General features: G+C 39.8%; 1 protein-coding gene across 1 annotated transcript in view; it reads left to right on the top strand.

The window, feature by feature from the left end:
- LOC121442191 (collagen alpha-1(III) chain) overlaps window positions 1-20,156 on the top strand; it is a 35,814-nt gene that overhangs the window by 14,833 nt on the left and 825 nt on the right. The window contains exons 9-50 of the mRNA XM_041643647.1: window positions 607-660; window positions 820-873; window positions 1,109-1,162; window positions 1,509-1,553; window positions 1,685-1,738; window positions 2,146-2,190; window positions 2,808-2,861; window positions 3,282-3,380; window positions 3,870-3,914; window positions 4,024-4,122; window positions 4,311-4,364; window positions 4,475-4,582; window positions 5,237-5,290; window positions 5,836-5,934; window positions 6,268-6,321; window positions 6,466-6,564; window positions 6,836-6,889; window positions 6,996-7,049; window positions 7,360-7,413; window positions 7,939-7,992; window positions 8,463-8,507; window positions 9,039-9,137; window positions 9,223-9,330; window positions 9,565-9,618; window positions 10,173-10,226; window positions 10,308-10,361; window positions 11,006-11,059; window positions 11,635-11,742; window positions 12,016-12,069; window positions 12,357-12,410; window positions 12,603-12,764; window positions 12,875-12,982; window positions 13,890-13,997; window positions 15,055-15,108; window positions 15,192-15,299; window positions 15,838-15,891; window positions 16,371-16,478; window positions 16,747-16,800; window positions 16,901-17,008; window positions 17,769-18,060; window positions 19,023-19,210; window positions 19,541-19,783. Coding sequence (XP_041499581.1) covers window positions 607-660; window positions 820-873; window positions 1,109-1,162; window positions 1,509-1,553; window positions 1,685-1,738; window positions 2,146-2,190; window positions 2,808-2,861; window positions 3,282-3,380; window positions 3,870-3,914; window positions 4,024-4,122; window positions 4,311-4,364; window positions 4,475-4,582; window positions 5,237-5,290; window positions 5,836-5,934; window positions 6,268-6,321; window positions 6,466-6,564; window positions 6,836-6,889; window positions 6,996-7,049; window positions 7,360-7,413; window positions 7,939-7,992; window positions 8,463-8,507; window positions 9,039-9,137; window positions 9,223-9,330; window positions 9,565-9,618; window positions 10,173-10,226; window positions 10,308-10,361; window positions 11,006-11,059; window positions 11,635-11,742; window positions 12,016-12,069; window positions 12,357-12,410; window positions 12,603-12,764; window positions 12,875-12,982; window positions 13,890-13,997; window positions 15,055-15,108; window positions 15,192-15,299; window positions 15,838-15,891; window positions 16,371-16,478; window positions 16,747-16,800; window positions 16,901-17,008; window positions 17,769-18,060; window positions 19,023-19,210; window positions 19,541-19,783 — 3,558 coding nt within the window. The remainder of the gene's footprint in view (window positions 1-606; window positions 661-819; window positions 874-1,108; window positions 1,163-1,508; window positions 1,554-1,684; window positions 1,739-2,145; window positions 2,191-2,807; window positions 2,862-3,281; window positions 3,381-3,869; window positions 3,915-4,023; window positions 4,123-4,310; window positions 4,365-4,474; window positions 4,583-5,236; window positions 5,291-5,835; window positions 5,935-6,267; window positions 6,322-6,465; window positions 6,565-6,835; window positions 6,890-6,995; window positions 7,050-7,359; window positions 7,414-7,938; window positions 7,993-8,462; window positions 8,508-9,038; window positions 9,138-9,222; window positions 9,331-9,564; window positions 9,619-10,172; window positions 10,227-10,307; window positions 10,362-11,005; window positions 11,060-11,634; window positions 11,743-12,015; window positions 12,070-12,356; window positions 12,411-12,602; window positions 12,765-12,874; window positions 12,983-13,889; window positions 13,998-15,054; window positions 15,109-15,191; window positions 15,300-15,837; window positions 15,892-16,370; window positions 16,479-16,746; window positions 16,801-16,900; window positions 17,009-17,768; window positions 18,061-19,022; window positions 19,211-19,540; window positions 19,784-20,156) is intronic.

Raw genomic sequence — 20,156 nt, forward strand, 5'->3', positions numbered from 1 at the left:
AGATAGTTGTCTTCACTTTTCAGGATGCTAACATTTTATCAACCTGTTCATCTCTGCGTTGCATTTGCAAAGCTGTACATCTGACAAATTAGAAAGTGATAGAACTCTCAGATATACTTCATTTTCATTCCAGAAGGAACAAGATTTTTTCCTTTACATTCTGTAACAAATAATCAATATATTAAGATCATTATTTTATGAGCATAAATTTATAAATATTCTCCTTTTTCCCTCAAATAATTTCCAATGCTATATTCTTTTCATTAACTTTGGGAAAAATCTGAATATTGGGAAGAGAGACATCATTACTAGGACATCATAGGCTTATGACAAGGTGAAAGGGGCCTCCTTTATCCCTTCCATTGAGAAACCTGATGTCATTGAGTAGATGGCTCTCACCTATCAACCTAGCACTAGGTGGCCATTGGAGGTTCAGAAGCACAGCATCAGCCAGGGCTATCTATGCAGATTGTGTCTCAAATAAGTACCCAATCGGAAGTCATCTGATCTCTCATAACTGTATGTTTGATCCCACCAGACCTCTCCTTAGCTTCACCCCATTTCCTCACGCATGAGCCTTTATGCATCCTTTATTTCTCTGCCTAGGGAGAGTCAGGGAGACCTGGTCGACCTGGAGAGCGTGGACTACCTGGCCCTCCGGTAAGTCTCCTCCGTTTGATAACCTCCTCAGTCACAAGCATTTTAACTTCAAAAGCGCATGACCAAATTGAAATCAACATAAAGACAAAATGCATTTCATTGCAGGGTTTTGATTCTATTTGAATGTTAATTAACGTCTTTCCCATTCATTACTTTTAGGGTGCTAAAGGCCCAAGCGGCATGCCTGGATTCCCTGGGATGAAAGGGCACAGAGTAAGTGACCCTATGCTTACCCCTAACTCTAATTCTTTATTCATGAACTCAGTAGGTATAATGTGTTGATGGCAAAGCATCTTTATGTTTAACTAAATATTAGGTGAAATCTGCCAAGTCCAAAAAGTGTCAATCTAATAAGAACAAAATCCATCAAACGAAATTTAGTGTAAGACTTCCATTTTGAATTGTGCACAAATCTTAAAAAATTTTTTCTGTTTTTAAATTTTCCCAGGGTTTTGATGGACGAAACGGAGAGAAGGGTGAAACGGGTGCTCCTGGACTGAAGGTGAATTGCAGCCCACTGTGGTTTTGAACGAACTCATTTAGAGTCTGTCAACTGTTCTTTACATGTTATCGATTGCTTAGGGTAACCCCCTAAAGCTTCGATGACAGCTGAGCTGATAACCAAGCCTCTGGCATAGAAATGTTTGCGAATCCCCGAGAGACTAATGAATATGTAGAGTTGGCATGCACTTAAATGCCGAATTTTACACTTCTGATAATTAAAATTAAAGGCTTAGAACAATTTAATATTACCAAAGTATATATTTTCCTTAGTCTCTTCTATGATACAGTATTTGCAATATCAAACAGTTTGCTATACAAAATCATAACATTTCGTATGTCTCTAGGGTGAAAACGGTCTTCCTGGAGACAATGGAGCTCCTGGCCCCATGGTAATTATGTTTCCTCTCCTATGATTCTCAGTACTAATACTAACCATCCAGCTCCCTTGCCTTTCTCCTTCCCGTCTGTTCTCACACATGGCAGGTTCAGGTGAGATCATTACTCTCAATTTTGCCTGCAGGGTCCCAGAGGGGCTCCCGGTGAGCGAGGACGTCCAGGCCTTCCTGGAGCTGCAGTGAGTATTGTCACGGTGTATCCTGATGAAGGCAGAGGTTATCTCTTCTGGAAACACTGTCTTCAAGATCAGATCAGTCCAGATTTGGATATAATGATATAGAAAAGAAAGCCTTGCATTTAGTCTCCCTGCTGATTCTTTTCCATTGGTGTGGGGTGTCAGTTTGATACATGCATTAGAACCTCATATTTACATTCAATTCTAAAAACCCAGAATCCAGGCTTGCTCCATGCCTCCTGTGTGGTGTCTCAACAGTCTAACACTGACTCTAAAAATATGTGATCGTAAGGGGACTTTAATATGTCTGAGGAAAACTCAGTTCAGCTGAGCTTGAATTGTAGTCAGACGTTACCAGTAATTTACCTTTCATAAATAAGAAAATATTTGAGACAAACTTCTCTTTTTAGGGTGCTCGAGGCAATGACGGTGCTCGGGGCAGTGATGGACAACCAGTGAGTAACGTTGCATCGAAATCCGCTTTGTTCCAAAGTATTTAGAGCTTGTGGATTCTACATTACATTGTCATATTACTATATAGCAAACCCACATTGCCACTTGATGACTCTTTTTAACCCTAAAAATGGAAATAATTTGTAGGTCCATCCAGTACTTGATAGTATCCATCACATTATCGTTTAAATCTATACGGACCCCCCAAACTATGCCTCCCTTCTAGCCATGACCATTAGTCCCAGTCATTCGCTGACATGTGTTTAACTCGTACTTGTGTTTCATAGCCAATATTGGTTATGCCAGTTAAGAGACATGCAAAATAGATGGTGATGTTACCTTTATGTAAATAAGAACACAAACGCTCAGGAGTAAGATCCTGCACAGTCACAGGATGTATGGAAAAGCAGAGAGAAATACAAATGTTCTCACCTCAGATTTAACCCTCTTCTTATCTTACACAATGTTCCTCTCAAGAATACCCGTACGAATGACAAATGCTCTTTCATTTATATGGTGTCTTCTGTACTTTTGATTATTCATGTGGCTTCGTTTGATGATTATTCTAGATGTTCAGTCTAACCAGTTTTTATTACTTGCCCATTTTTCCTTGTTTTAGGGTCCCCCTGGTCCTCCTGGAACGGCAGGGTTCCCTGGGTCCCCCGGTGCTAAGGTAAGCATGTAGTTCTAACACATTGGATTGCTTCTCAAAGTTGACTTGTAAAAGAATCAAATGTATATTTTCATCTACAGAGAACTTTTTAATGCCTTAATCTTGATTCTAGTACATTTATATATAATCCTGATTCATATATATGTATACTTATACACATATATAATTGTTAGCATTCTACCATTCTGATATTTATTCCGATGACTTCTGCCTTTTCCCAGGTGATTTCTGGGAAACAATTAGAAAACAGGCAAACCCATATCTATCTTTGTCCCCTGTCTTTATGATATCCTTCATTTTATTACAATATTTATCCATAGTACTATAACTTTAGAGAAATAAGTTTAAGCAGAACTGAAGGGTAAACCAAGTTATTCGAAGTGGAAAGGACAGCTGACACATTGGAATTTGACTCTTTAGGGTGAAGTTGGACCTGCAGGGTCCCCTGGTTCAAATGGCTCCCCAGGACAACGAGGTGAACCTGGACCACAGGGACACGCTGGTGCTCAAGGGCCTCCTGTAAGTAGCAGACAAGATCTGAGAGGAGCCAAGCTGCTAGGCTTACTCCTTCAAAGCATGCTTCAACTTGGCTGTCAATCAAAAAGTATTCTTTGAAAAAGTGTAATTTCATGTTATACTATAATTAGGTTCATAACAAAAATGGGAGTTTGTGCACTGTAGAATTCATGAATTCCCATTAACACAGTGCAGAGTAGAGAATATAGCATGTATGTAAACTGTAGGTTCCTTTTCTGATGCCTGGCAGGTTGTCTACACTAAGCACCAGCCAGGAAATAAATAATCTCTGACTTAATTCCTAATTATTTTTTCTACTTTTCTATGTTGGGCTACTCTTAGGGAAATATCATAGTCTCTACAATACATAATACCTGTCAGTAAATATGTTCTCTAAATAATATACTATACATGCGAGGTTTTTGTTTTGTTTTGTTTTTTTTTTTTTTTTTTTGCATCCTGCTAAGATGCTCTCTCCCCTTTTGCACATAGGGCCCTCCTGGGAATAATGGCAGTCCTGGCGGCAAAGGTGAAATGGTGAGTTGAATCTCCCTCCCCTCATCCCACACCGATTTATGGATTTAAGTCTGATGGGAAAATAAGACGGTCCGTGCATGGCTGATGTCCGTGTTTGTGCTGTCCTTAGGGTCCCGCTGGCATTCCTGGAGCTCCTGGACTAATGGGAGCTAGGGGCCCCCCTGGACCAGCTGGGACTAACGGCGCACCCGGACAGCGAGGTCCTTCAGTAAGTTCCTTTCTCCTTCAGTGCCTGGAAGTTCAAGCTTACCTATCACAGCAAAATATTGCTATTCCTTTTGCTTCCTCTCAGTTAAGTGTATATGGCTCTCCTTCGAGCTGTATAACATCTGGCTGGTTATGATTTTATTAGCCAAATCCTCATTGTCTTTACATAGAGATTTTGTTTCTCCTTAGGGTGAACCCGGCAAGAATGGTGCAAAAGGAGAGCCAGGTGCCCGTGGTGAACGGGTCAGTACCAAACCAACATGCTTGGCTACTTAGAAAACCGCAGCGCTCGGAGAAAATAATGGGTAAAATTTTCTCTAGTAAATTTTGTCCCAATGCTTTATATCTTTTAGGGGGAAGCTGGATCCCCAGGAATCCCAGGGCCTAAGGGTGAAGATGGTAAAGATGGATCACCTGGAGAACCCGGTACAAATGGGCAGCCAGGAGCTGCTGGAGAAAGGGTAGGTTTCCATAGTAACCTGCTTCACCTTCAAGGTACAGCAATCTTTGATCCCCCCCTGCCCCGTTTGGTGAGGCAGGGTCTTATTTATAGACTACGTTGGTTTGGACCTTACTCTGTAGCCCAAGCTTGGCTCAAACTCATGGCAATCCTCCTGCTTCAGCTTCCCCTAATGCTTGCATTAGAAGCATGAACTATCACACCAGTTTAAAAGCTAACAAAAACCTGTAGTGGTAAATTGCTTCTACACAGTGTCTCCCTACAGGATGATCTCAAATTTAGAGATTCTCCTAACTCCACCACCTAAGTGGGGGATTATAGCTGTGTACCACCAAGCTCTTCTGGTGTCCCATCTAAACTTAAAACCCTGAAGAGTTTCAGTATGCTTATTTCTGTCTGTGTGTGCATTTGGCTGATGGGTTGCTCTGTGATTTATTTTTTTCCTCCGTTTCAGAAGTTTGGTTTTGTCTTATTTAGTATTTTTTTTTCAGTTCTGAGAAGTGATCCCATGACCTGTACTTGGAGGGCAATGCTCTACTATTAAATCCCTAAACTCCTATTTAAAGAACTTTGTAGTATAGGAATATTTATACCCATGAATTATGAACAAGTTTTAATCTTATAAACTGAAATGTTTAACTGTCATTGTTTCCAGGGAGCTCCTGGCTTCAGAGGACCTGCAGGGCCAAATGGCATCCCAGGAGAAAAGGTACACACCTCAGTTCCTGAATATCATTACTACAAATAGAGGTTTCTTCTCTACATTATCCCATTAATGGAAAGATAAATATCTGGAGGAAATATATTAGAACAACAAAACGCAAAACATCTCCTCGTGACCCTTGTCCCTGCCTCATTACTTCCTGTGCTCTGTGATGAGCAAAGTCACTTCCTCTGGCAGACAGGGAGAATCCCTGACCCCAGTGTCACCACAAGAACCACAGAAAACCACCTGGATGTTCAGGGAAGGCGCCACAGTAATTTCTCACCATTAATGGTGCTTCACTTTAAACACACATAAAGGTATAGCTAAGTCCAATTAATAATGTTTGTTATAAACAAGAGATATTCATCACAGCTGCCTCATTTTTTCCCCCAACATGACATCCAAAGCTAAACCATATGATCTTAAAGGGCAGAACTCAGCAACACAAACTCTCCTTGAGAAGCCAAATGACTCCACTAGTCACCGATTCAGAGTGTCAGAGCCGAAGTCAATCAAAACTCTCTAAGGTTTGTTATTTCACAACTTAGGGTCCTGCTGGGGAACGTGGTGGCCCAGGTCCTGCAGGGCCCCGAGGAGTAGCTGGAGAACCTGGCCGAGATGGAGCCCCAGGAGGCCCAGGAATGAGGGTAAGGAGATATATCTGTTTTAATCACACTGTAATGTAGTAGGAAGAAAGACAATACAAGTGATGGCAGACCAAAAACAACTTCAAGCAGACAATACCTTTCCAAAGACTCAAATTAAACAAACTAAATCCCTTGAAGAAAACATGGGTTAAAACAGATGAAGAAAGAAAGAAAATTAAATATTTGACTAAGATGAATTTTTTTAACAGAAAGTAGGGAATGCATTTACAAGGCTACATATAAACATGGAAATCAAAAAATTGTTCAAGTTGACTATATTGTACTTTTTCATGTGACTTTTTAAGCCATCTGACAGTTATATTCTTCATTTAGGGTGTTCCTGGAAGCCCAGGAGGACCAGGCAATGATGGGAAACCAGGACCTCCCGTATGTATAACTATGACATCCCTTTGAATTAGTCCAGTAAAAGTTGGAATGCATTCATTGGCTAGATTTGAATAAGTGTAGGTATACTATACTTTGATAATGTGTTCCTCCAACTCTAACTAAGGTAGATATTTTTCTTCCTAGGGAAGTCAAGGAGAAAGTGGCCGCCCTGGTCCTCCTGGCCCATCTGGACCCCGGGGTCAGCCTGGTGTCATGGGTTTTCCTGGTCCTAAAGGAAATGACGTAAGTTCTAACACTACTTTCTCCAATAAATATTTGACGGATCCCCTTTGGCTTTCTATAAGAAAAATGTCAAGATACCCAAGACTTAGCCTTCTCTAAAAACATGGATGAATATATGAAATTGAGCATTGTGTTAGAAACAAATACGTAATTGGCTATGGTTGTGTGTATGTGTGTGGCTGAGCAGGTATAGGAGGATCAAAAATGGGGTTTGGACTTTGATTACTGATTTTTTTTCTTTATTTATGTAAACATTTACCCTTTTCTTTAGGGTGCTCCTGGCAAGAATGGAGAACGGGGTGGCCCTGGAGGACCCGGCCTTCCCGTATGTAGCTTTTGTCTTTTTCTATCTAATAAATTTAGTCATTTCCAGACTCCGAACTTTCTTGATATATATATTAATTCTGCTTGCCTAACTGTCATTGTTGTAGGGTCCTGCTGGAAAGAACGGTGAAACAGGACCTCAGGGCCCCCCAGGCCCTACTGTAAGTACTTGTGTAGCTAAAGAGAGTGAAACAGAGCAGGGGCAAGCCTTCAGAAATTATGCAATCACTGCACTGTATTAGAATAGTTCAGCAGTTTCTAGACTTCCTTATTTTATTATTGAATCAAATGTTGGTATTCACTACATGTTGTACTTAATTTGCCTTGAGTATCTTCTATAGCCCAAGCTTTCCCTACTTTTCATATTCTTACCTTTGACAGTAAGCAATAGGCCTGCTGGGATGTGAACTGTAGACTAACTAGGAAAGGCCAATTTTACAATGGACTCTATCATTGTGTTTCTCAACCTAGGGCCCATCTGGTGACAAGGGCGATTCCGGACCCCCTGGTCCACAAGGATTACAAGTAAGAGCTTATTCTTTGAGTGTTATTGTCTGTTAAAATTCCTTATTTCCCTTTCAGACCTATTTTTGTAGAATAAATAAACTTCAAGACTTTTGTTCCCCTGCTACATGTTCATCTGAAACTTAATTTGTAGTCTTTTTTTTCCATTCTGAAATAAAGTATTAATAGTAATTTCTGCCATGGCTATTCTAGAATGTACATACAAAGTTATTAAAAATGAACTGAACTTCTGCAGTTCTATATACACACTTATAGCTCTCACAATAAAAAGTCTATGTAGCTAAATTCATCTACCCTATTCCTCAGCACAACTATATATACAGAAATAAAAATACAGATATGAGCCCAGGTTTGTAAGGCATAACCACCCTCTATCTGGCATTAATTTAAATAGGGCAAACATTCTATACCTTAAAAGTATAGAAATTATGTCATGAACTACTTTGAAAACTAGGCTTACATGTGAAGAGCTTTCTCAAAGCCATTTTTTAAGTGATCATACGATGTTATTCTGTTGATTTGCAGGGAATACCTGGTACCAGTGGTCCTCCAGGAGAAAATGGAAAGCCTGGCGAACCAGTAAGTCACCTCTTGTTTTGGTAAAGTTGGCGACTACATGAAAAAATCAAAAGCATTTATCTGTCATTAACTTTATATGTCCAGGTAGTTGAGTTTTGTTGACTTAGATCATAGAATACTTGCTAGAATGCTTGAAACTCTCCATTAGATGTCCAGCAGAGCACACACCAAGTACCTGTCAGTTTATTTCCTTTGAAGAGGTGTGTGAGGTTAATAGTTCAAGGTCACCCTTGGCTCCAGAATGAGTTTGAGTTCATGAGACCCTGTCTCAGTAACCACAAAAAAACAAAGATGGGTTGCTTATGATGTCACTCACTCAGTTTAATTTTTTTATAAACAACAGAATTAAAGTGCATAGCTTGAAGATTTAAATAATTGTACAACATATAGACACAGCAGATGTCGATGTTGTTTATATTTGTGCAATGCATATTGACAAATGCTTACCATACATAATGCTGACCTCCTAGGGTCCAAAGGGTGAAGTTGGTGCGCCTGGAGTTCCTGGAGGCAAGGTAATTTTACTTTAACTTTTTAACGATGTTATAGAGCAACTGATTAGGGGAACACCTTTTTCTCCTTTTTAGTAATTAGAAGCAAACTGCAAACATTGCAATGCATTGAACTTGCTTCCTCTGAATATTCTATTCCTCTGACATTAATACATGCCACAAAGTCAGCCACTCAAGAGGAAATGCTGTTAATGCATGGGTTCTCTGCAGAGAATTGTCCTGCTGGAGGAAATGCAAACTTTACCTCTATGAGTAGTAACAGTAATTACTTCCAAGACACTTGTCCCTTAATCAGAACAAATACACATTCCATTGTTTTACGCTTTTTAGATTCCTGTTCCCAAGCAGCTAATCAAAATTTTATACTCAAAAATTTCAAAACCATTAAGAAATAAAAGTTAAAAACCTAGTAGACTTAATCAAAGTCACCGTAATCCGCAGTGTTTCTCTTTTCTGACTCTAATGTGTTACTAATGTGGATGTTATCTTTTCACTGATAGGATACTAATGTGGATGTTATCTTTTCACTGATAGGGTGACTCCGGTGCCCCTGGAGAGCGTGGACCACCCGGAGTTGCAGGAAGCCCTGGTCCTAGAGGCGGAGCTGGACCCCCTGGCCCCGAGGGAGGAAAGGTAGCTGCCGTTCCTGGCATCCTGGACTTAGGAAGATGCACTTCAATTGCTTTCTCCTCATCTGGCATGCATCTCTTTATTGCAGGGCCCTGCTGGTCCCCCTGGTCTCGCTGGTGCTACTGGTCCCCCTGGTCTACAAGGGATGCCTGGAGAAAGAGGAGGTCCTGGGAGTCCTGGTCCAAAGGGTGAAAAGGTACTGATTGCTTGATCTTGATTCTACAATAAACCTGATTTTATAGATTAGAGGAAAGCCACTTTACTAGAAACTATTTTCAAAATTACTGTTATCATTTTATTTTAAATGAAATTTGACATAGGGTCCTATAGCAACTATTAATCAAATACCAATTCTAATGTCAGCAACTCCTGAGGGTTTCTCTTCTTGGCCAGCATTCACTGGGTGATGACACCGACTTTTGTTTGGCAGGGTGAACCCGGGGGTGCAGGTGCTGATGGGGCTCCAGGAAAGGATGGGCCAAGGGTGAGTATTCACATTTGTGAGAAATGGACCTTAATGTGTGGTAGACCTTACTTCAGCTTTCGGGGTTCCCAAAACCACTCTAATGAAGTGAGACCGTGTTAACATGCCCTGAACATTGAAAAGACACTAATCACTGGACTGTTTAAATTCTTAGTTTTATATCTATCACTCCATGATAGTTCGTCAGTGCCCTAAGGATGGAGAGAATCCTTAATAATATAAAAAACAAAAGCTAGGAATGACTCTCATAGCAAGTCAATAAAAACTAGGAAATAGTTTTAAAAGATATTTCAATAAGATCTTATATCTTCTCTAATAGAGGTTTTAAAAAAGCATCAATTAATGAACACGGTGAATTAAATTACTTTCTCTGGTCACACTCACAGAATAGTGAGTTTACTGGACTCTCTCACGTTGTTACCAAGCAATCAAAGTATCATGTGAGCCAAGAGAGAACAAAAACAGATCCACTTTAGTAGATGAGTGTCTCTAGACACTGATTAATACAAGAAATGATGTTGATTTCTTACCAACTAAAACCCCTCTTTCTGCAGGGTCCTACTGGTCCTATTGGCCCCCCTGGCCCAGCTGGTCAGCCTGGAGATAAGGTAACAGCACTATTGCAAACAAAGTCAACCTTTGTTTCAGTGAAGACAGAGGAATGACAGCATCGTTTGGTCTTTTCTCAGGGTGAAGGTGGTGCCCCTGGACTTCCGGGTATAGCTGGACCTCGAGGTGGCCCTGTAAGTGGCAAAGACATTTTCAACATATTCTTAACCCCACACAGGTCATTGCCTTGTTTTAGTAGCGTTGCCCCTGCTACTCTTTTCCTCCTTTTTGACTCTATCCATAAAATATATGAGATTCAAGAAAATATTTAAAAATTTAAAATCCATGTGAGATTATTTTAAGGTACCTCATTTCCTAAATAACTCTGGGGAAAGCACATAAATTGAAAAATACTATACATTTCTAAATGAGCATCTCTTAAACTTTGCCAGAAGCATCTTCCAAATCAAAAATCCTTTACCATTAAAAAGTCTTGAAATTCAAAGCTCAGCACCTTTTTGTTTAATCAATGTCTTATCATTTTGCCATATTTTAAATACTTTACATTTGGGAGTTATATAATTGCATGTATTATTATTATTGGAGCACTTTGAAAGCATAGCCATTGCAAGTTATATTGCAGTCTAGAGACAGAAGAAATCAACAGTTCTAGTGTTCCTTTCTAATTTTGATAAGAAGTCAAAAAAGACTTTCAGGTGAAACTGTGTTTGCTGTATTAGCTGTTTTCCTACTACAGCAAGATGAGACTATATAGAGGGCACTGCATGATCCCCGTGGGGAAGGCTATCACCGTGACTAACAAGCTATTTTCCTTCAGGGCGAGAGAGGTGAACATGGACCTCCTGGACCTGCTGGCTTCCCGGGAGCTCCTGTAAGTATGGATGTCTAAGCACGAACGTCCCGATGCCCATTTTATCATCTTGCTGAAAACTAACAGATACAAATTATTTGGTCCCAGTCTTTCTTCAGTCACTTTACTCTTTGAAGTTACTTTATTAATTTTTAGGTTGGTGTTTAACTAATTCTGTTGTTTAAGCTTTAGGCAACTTAAACCCCTATCCTCTTTTATGCTTGGGCAAGGAGGCAATGCAGCATCACGATGCTCATTTTCAAATTCATAGCCTTTATCCCTATCATGTCGTCTTCTTCTTCTTCTCCTCCTCCTCCTCCTCCTCCTCCTCCTCCTCCTCCTCCTCCTCCTTCTCCTCCTCCTCCTTCTCCTCCTTCTCTTTCTCCTCCTTCTCCTTTCCCTTTCTCTTCCTTTCTTACAATATTTTGACTAATTTAGTTTTGGTGTGTCTTCAGAGAGCCTCCTATTTCTATTTGATGGTAACATCTTCCCAACTTTTAAAAAAAAAAAGTTCTATGTTCTAAAGAAAAGGAATGCTAACCCAAGTGCATTGTGGAGGAAGTTAGCTCACAGGCTGTCACTCTTGCTCTGTGCAGGGACAGAATGGTGAACCAGGTGCTAAAGGAGAAAGAGGCGCCCCTGGAGAGAAAGGTGAAGGAGGCCCTCCTGGAGCCGCAGGACCCCCTGGAGGTTCCGGACCCGCTGTGAGTCTTATTGCTAAATAATCCCATAAAACATTTTGGTTTATTAATAATTTAACATTTCATATAAGATCTTGTGTTATGAGAGGAGAATATAATCATCTTTATAAGGATATACTCAATCTAAATTTTGGTTTCAGTAGTTTAGATATTATCAGATGTGAGCTATTTTAATCTCCTTAGGGTGATATTGCTGGTCTCCTAATGTTAATCTTTTGTCATTTTTTTTTATTTTGGTGTTCAACTTAATATGTCCTTCCTCCCTTTTGTATTTAGGGTCCTCCTGGTCCTCAGGGTGTCAAGGGTGAACGTGGCAGTCCTGGTGGTCCTGTGAGTACTGATCCCCTTTACTGTCACTCTCTGAGTTGTTACTGAAAAAAAAATGTATTGAATCCCAATCTATGGAAAGACCTCCTAATGACACGAGAGTGACAGAGAGCGTGTGAAAGTCAGTCAGTCAACCACGGGCAGTTGGGTGTAAATCTGAAGCGGAGGTGGGACATCATAAATAACTTTAGCATGGAATTCAAGCCCTGGTCCATTCCTTTGCTTGACATTTGTGTGGGCAAAGATTTATGTTCTAGTTTGTCTCTGATAGCTGCATTTCTGCTTCACAGGGTGCTGCTGGCTTTCCTGGTGGTCGTGGTCTTCCTGGTCCCCCTGGCAACAATGTAAGCACTTTCTAGTCTTCTTCGAATGCATCTTACTGATAGACTTCATATATCTAGGAGGAGAAAGTGATATCTTGATACGTTATTGCCAAATCCCATATAAAATTGAAAATAAGTAAAAGGCAAGGACAAAAACAAAATAAAACAAAACAAAAACTCTTAATGTATATTTTAAATTTCATTTATTTGCAGGGTAACCCAGGCCCCCCAGGGCCAAGTGGAGCTCCTGGCAAGGATGGCCCTCCAGGGCCTGCTGGGAACAGTGGTTCTCCTGGCAACCCTGGAATAGCGGGACCAAAAGGTGATGCTGGCCAACCTGGAGAGAAGGGACCACCTGGTGCTCAGGGACCTCCGGTGAGTGGCCCTGTTGTTCTTTTGATTGACCATATATTTTGATAACAAATTTAATAAGGGAAATATACCTGTGTAGAAACGAGCTGAGTCTTTCTCATCGCTTGCAACAGGGATCCCCAGGCCCACTCGGACTTGCGGGACTTACTGGAGCAAGAGGTCTTGCTGGGCCGCCAGGCATGCCGGGTCCTAGGGGCAGCCCTGGGCCGCAAGGTATCAAGGTAAGTGTAGTTTTCTTGCGCTGGAGTCTTGCTTCCCTTCATGGATGTAGAGATTTCTTCACCGTATCAGATACGAGATGGTTTCTCATCGCTACACAAATTAGGAAAGATCTGAACTTCTCTATACATCTAGGTTTATAAAAAACAAAACTTGTATTTAATCATTCCAAAATGCATAGGGAAAGCATGTCATAAACAAGACTTGAATATATACACAGACAAGCCAATGTCACACACAAAAAAATCAATTTTGATATTTCAAACACCACTGTTAGGAAACTTGTGAACCTTCTCTAGTTTTTTCACTACACCTGTGAAGGGAGAAGGTGCTGCCGCTCCTAAATATATCAAAGCTTAATTGATGTCAGCTGCCCATCCCTTCAAGCTATTTGCTCTCTTGGTTTTCTTTCATTAATATTACCATAATGTTATAGGGCTTAGTATCTGAAGTGTGCACTCGGCAAATAAGCTTACAAAATTCCACTTGTATCTGATTTCATAATATGATACTTTATGTACCCATTTCAAAATATTTCAGAAAATAATAATAGGAAGTTTAACAGTACTTAGCATGTCTTCCCAAGACTCTAATAAATCCTGATTCTCAAGGTCAGCAAGATGATGGTTTATCATTAATATTTCTATTTCTCTACTCATAAATTTATCTTCCTCACAACCAAATGTTTTAAAAAGAGATTTTGCCTTTCTGAATCACTGTGTGGTTAGGAAAACCCAAAAATCTTGCTTCCCCCAATTTTTTTTCCTTATAAAGGGTATGGCTTTAAGAAAGTTGAACAGCAATATAAGTTGAATAAAACACCTTTCCCCTTCCGAGATGAAGAAATCTGCCTACGCCCCAATAATTGGTGTCTTAAAGTAAAAATGTCTTTTCTTTCTTTTTACACAGGGTGAAAGTGGAAAACCGGGAGCCAGTGGCCATAATGGGGAACGTGGTCCTCCTGGACCCCAAGGTCTTCCTGGCCAACCTGGTACAGCTGGTGAACCTGGGAGGGATGTAAGTAGCCACTGAAAGCAGATGTCCAGCCAGTCTGCTAACATTCAAGTTGTCGGATACATTTTCTTTTTCAACAATGTGTATTTAATTGTGTTTGTTTATGTGTGTGCACATGGGCCCATCGGAACTATGGTGCACACATGGAGGTCAGAGAACAGCTTTTAAGGAGCTCAGTTGTCTCCTTCCACCACATAGCTCCCCAGGAGTGAATTCGAGGCATCAGACTTCGTCACAAATGCCTCTAGCCATTGCACATTCTCTCCAGTACAAAATTCAAGCATTAATCAAAGAGCCCTTAATGTCTATGATGATCTAGATATAGGCCCATGTAACCTATATCAGAGAGCTCTTTCTGCCCTCTCTGATAATCAGCCTGCTATATATAAGTTAGAATATTACAAATGCCTATGGCCAATAATATCTCTCAATAAATTCACCAATGAAGGAAATGCAGTTGCTTGACTAATTTAAGAAACAGGTTGATAAAGAAAATGACAGCATACAGTTTTGTATAAAAATGTTCTTTATTCATTGGTAATTATTAATTTTTCAATTAATATTCTATATTAACAAAATATTTAACAGGGCCTATGTATTTTGAGAGCTATATTTGATGTTGAAATATTAAGTAAACTTAACTTTGGATTTCCATCATAAATTTAGATCTCCATTCCTCAAAAATCATTTGCTAACTGTACTATAAACACCATTTTTTTCATTATTGCTCTCCTCATATTATTTTGCGAAACTTTAGGAAAATAGATATCCTGCATATCTGCCAAAGAATTACAGTTCTTCACAGAGCTAACCCACATTGTAATATATGGAATTTCTTATTGCCAAAATCAATTTTCACTTCTTTTGAGAGACAGGGGCAGCAAGGGGATTGGGCATGAGTGGGAAGGAAAATTTGTTAAAGTAGTCTTTGTTCAAAACTACCGTAGTGGTATCTAATACTTTGTATACTAAATAGAGACCATCTCTTAAAAGAATAAAAGGCTTGCATAGTATTTGGATAATTTCAGGTCATCTTTCTCCCCCTCCCCCTTTTAACCAGGGAAACCCAGGATCAGATGGTCAACCAGGACGAGATGGATCCCCTGGTGGCAAGGTATAACAAACTATGTACAGTAGACATGTATAATTAAATTTGATGTCTGTCATAGTTACGTGAGATTCGTGAATTTGTTCCAGGGTGATCGTGGTGAAAATGGTTCTCCTGGTGCCCCAGGTGCTCCTGGTCATCCAGGACCACCTGGTCCTGTTGGTCCAGCTGGGAAGAGTGGTGACCGAGGAGAAGCGGTGAGTTCCCATAAGCATCTTCTCTTTATATGCCCTGGTCCGTCCAAAGAAGACTGGGGTCAGGATAGCAGGTTACTTCTGTCCAGTGGGATGTATCTGTGCTGATTTCAGTCGGGATTAATGGGCATCTGTCTATTTGCTGCAGGGATGCAGTTAGAATTAACAGGGCTCTTTTCTTGCTGCTTCTGTTTAGATTCCTTTGTAAGGATGGAGGAAGGGAACAGATTTTAAAGGCTAGAGGAATATTAGCTTCCAATAATAGTATGTGTACTACTATCCCACCACAATGGAGCTAATAAATGATTTTTAGGGAGAACTGTTTTCATTTTTGTAAAATTTCAGACTGGTTCACTGTATTTAATTTTTTAATTAAATTAAAATTTTAGTTAATTCTTGTACAATATATTGTGACCATGTTTCCAGTCCCCCATTCTTTTCACATCCTCCTGTCCTCCCGACACACTCAACTTTTCAAAATGGGATTGAGTGACTAAATTCAGTCCCACAGGCTGTGCTCATTTGTTTGTTTATCTCCTAGGGTCCTGCTGGTCCTTCTGGTGCTCCTGGTCCTGCTGGAGCTCGGGGTGCTCCTGTAAGTATTAAGCCTTTGAGCCTTTGTGTTTGTAAACTCATTTTAGAGTGTTAAAAAAATACTCTGTTGCTTTTTGAAAGGTCTAGGAAATAGACTGGTTGACAGATACATAACTGTGGGGTAAATACAAACTTATAGTTGATGATACAGAAAAATGATTCAGCTTCTGAACTAAAAGTTCCATGCGGCTAATTATGGCAGCATCAATGATGAGCATTGATTGCATCACCAATCCAAAACCGTAAACTGAAACCGTCATTGTTATTTTTTAGGGGGATTTCTAGCTAATAGGATCCTACATAATACAATGCATTTATTATTACAATCTATAGGAGGATGCTATGTAATAGATTATAAAAGATTAATTATTATAAAGCTAATAGAATTCTGCAAATTATAATCAACTTATTATGAATTCGATTTTATTTCCTCAATATGTTTACATGATAATGGCCTTAATTTGAAATTTATTTCTAAAGGGTCCCCAAGGTCCACGAGGTGACAAAGGTGAAACCGGCGAGCGTGGGTCCAATGGCATCAAAGGACACCGAGGATTCCCAGGCAATCCAGGTCCCCCAGGTTCCCCTGTGAGTGCATCCATTTTTGCAAGCCCTCCTTTACCGCATGACCGATGAGGGACTCCGAGCAGAACCCTTTCCACCTCGGAACAATAAGCTAGAAGATGGGAGGCATGAACTCAAGAGCTTATTTCAAATAATGGGTTAGCATGAAGAAAGGCAAAGAAAGAGAGAAGTTTATTTCATCGCGGTCATTGTGGTCTGGACTGATCTTAAACAGTCCATCCCATAAGCTGTGGGAGATCTTCTCACGTCTCTGCTCTTCCTTGCTTTCCAGGGTGCTGCCGGTCACCAGGGTGCAGTTGGTAGTCCCGGACCTGCCGGTCCCAGAGTAAGTGTCGTAGAAGCCAGAAGTCAGAAGGTGCCTATTTTGAAATGTTTGCACTGCAGGCATGTATTCTAGCATTATAACATCTTGTTCATTTCTTCAGGGACCAGTTGGACCACATGGGCCTCCTGGAAAAGATGGTACAAGCGGACATCCAGGTCCCATTGGGCCGCCAGGACCTCGTGGCAACAGAGGTGAAAGAGGATCTGAGGTAATCATCGTATATGCATGACTTAACTCGCTGTAATCCATCATTTCAGAAACCCTTCATTGTTTTGAAACTGAAGTAGCCTGTTGAGTACAATCTAATCATTTACTTTTTAGAAAGTAAGGCTTAATTTAACAGTCTTCATTACAGTAAGACTTTTTTTGATGCCACAGCGACATGGAGAAAATTTATAGTTTGATGAGTGATATTTAGATATAATGGCAGCTACTTAACTAGCCAACCTACACCATGCCGACCTCACACCAAGGAACACACGGATGCAATTTGATTTTTGTAGAGATTCCATTAATTAAACAACCTTTTCAATGTATAGTCTTGCTACTGCTAAAATCATGACTAGTGCCTTCATGTTCCACAGCTTTGGGGAAAATGTAGCAATAAACCATTGTTCTGACAAACATACACGTGACAAATGAAAAATCAATATGCCACAAGCACAGAGATGCAATGCCAATGGAAATTTAAACCCAGAAGATAAAGGCCCTTTTTTATTTTCTCACGCCAGTATTTGAATTGTACTTTGGGGGGGGGGGGGGCTGTTCGTTCCCATATTTGTCGGTAATGAATTACATTTGCTGTAAGTTGAGAATCATGAAACTACAAGATCATCTACATTTTTTTAATTAAAGTAATTGTCCCAACATATGTGGATTGTTTACAGTTCACTTTCCTAGACACGTGGCACAGTCCTTCAGTGGAAATCCAAGAAAAGCTTCACTGACATATTGTCTCATCCACCTAGGGCTCACCAGGCCACCCTGGGCAGCCAGGGCCTCCTGGACCTCCTGGTGCACCTGGTCCTTGCTGTGGTGGAGGAGGTGTTGCCTCCCTTGGAGGCGGTGAAAAGTCTGCTGGATTTGCACCCTACTATGGTGATGAACCAATGGATTTCAAGATCAACACCGAGGAGATTATGTCTTCCCTCAAGTCTGTTAATGGACAAATAGAAAGTCTTATTAGTCCCGATGGTTCTCGTAAAAACCCAGCGCGGAACTGCAGAGACCTGAAATTTTGCCATCCTGAACTCACGAGCGGTACGTCGGAGTCTTTATCACTCATGGCTGTAGACTGTATGAGAATTTGACCAAGAAAGTTTTTCTGGTGGAAAATATTTTAAACCCATATACTACCCAAACATTATTAATTAAGCTGAACACACTTGAGAAAACAGAAAAACAGTATTTGAAGGTGTATTTAAAGTATAACATAAGTAACTGCAAACTGTTTCAAATATAAGAAAATTTAAGGACAGTTTTACAAAAAATTTTACACATGTATTTCTAAATACAAAACAAAAATGATTTAAATGATCAAGTGGCATGCATCATTCTATTCCCATGGTTAGCTATGCATAATTGTATCATTTTGATTATTATATTATATATTATAATTCATTTTGATGAGCTAATGACTAAGTGTCAATTTTACTTAAATAACTCCTGCCTTTTATCTACTGTGACATGTGTGATTTTATTTTTATCTTAAAAATATATTTATTATAATCAATATAGAAATCATCTTTTAATTTCAAATTTTGAAATATCATTTCAAAATTATTTCAACTTTTAAATATATTGACAAAGACCACTGCTTTTGCTCAGAATAACCTTTGGACATTACTGAAAATATGAAGTATCAGGCAAGCTCAGCTATGACGCTGCAAATCTGTAGTAGAATGTTATCTTTGAAATAAATGGTGAGATTTAGACAAGTACAACACACCAAGGTGTATAAATATATATATATATACATATACATATATATATATATATATATATATATGTCAACGGCAATGCTTTCTTTCTCATTTTAACACTGCTATGGATCTTACTAACTTTCCACTTCAGACACACCAATCAGTTGTGCTATATATTATCTGCAAATGCATTAGCACTACTCAGTACTCGGAACCAGATGAACAAGCAGATCTTCTGGCCCAGGCTCCCCTTCTGAGTTCTGTAACGAATTCCCCTTCTCTCTATTGGTGACTCTGCAGGTGAATATTGGGTCGATCCTAACCAGGGTTGCAAGATGGATGCTATCAAAGTGTTCTGTAACATGGAAACCGGGGAGACGTGCATAAACGCCAACCCAATGACTGTTCCACGGAAGAACTGGTGGACAGATTCTGCTGCTGAGAAGAAACATGTTTGGTTTGGAGAATCTATGGATGGTGGCTTTCAGGTGAGAACAGACAGACCTTTTAAATCAAGCTATGGCTAAATATATGTCATTCAATTATTTTTTCCTTTTACCTCTTCCTGGTGACTAAGTAGAATACCTCAAACACTTGTCTGATTAGAAAACTATCGCTCCTATAAAAAGCTGGATTGTATTAGGGAAGTTGAATCTAAACACCTTCTCTACTTGCTGAGGCATTCACTTCTGCACATAATAAAATAGCATATCATGTATGTGAAGAATTTATAAAGCAATGTTCACGCTGATAGTGCATGAAGCCCTTACCTGAGGCTGCAGTCACGACCTCTGATGTATCCTTTTGTCCTGTTACAGTTCAGCTATGGCAATCCTGACCTTCCTGAAGATGTCCTTGATGTACAACTGGCATACCTCAGGCTCCTCTCTAGCAGGGCCTCCCAGAACATTACATACCACTGCAAGAACAGTATTGCCTACATGGACCAGGCCACTGGCAATGTCAAGAAGTCTCTAAAGCTCATGGGATCGAATGAAGGGGAATTCAAGGCGGAAGGAAACAGCAAATTCACCTACACAGTCCTGGAGGATGGCTGTGCAGTAAGTAACAATGCCTTTGAAAGCAGGATGGCAAATATCATCAAAATTTGTTGCTTAATCATCCAAACTGTTCGCCAAGAAAAAGTAAAAATCAATTAGGGAGACAGAAGCTGCCTAATGACATGAATTATTTAGCATCTACTTATTTGTTCCAGAAATGTTAAATATTACCAAAGTGTAAAATATTACAAAAACAGAGCCTAACTTCTAGATGGAAAACAGGTGAAATGAAAATGAATGAAATTTAAACTCACAAACCAACTTTGATAACTGGAATATTTACTGTATATTCTATATATTTTTTTATTATATAATATCCATCAGATATAACCACTTTTTAAATGTAAAGGTGTAACATGTGACTTAAAATCTA

The sequence above is a fragment of the Microtus oregoni genome, unplaced genomic scaffold, assembly GCF_018167655.1.
Source record: "Microtus oregoni isolate MIOR12 unplaced genomic scaffold, Mior012 000087F_ref0000451, whole genome shotgun sequence".
In the NCBI taxonomy this organism is placed as follows: domain Eukaryota; kingdom Metazoa; phylum Chordata; class Mammalia; order Rodentia; family Cricetidae; genus Microtus; species Microtus oregoni.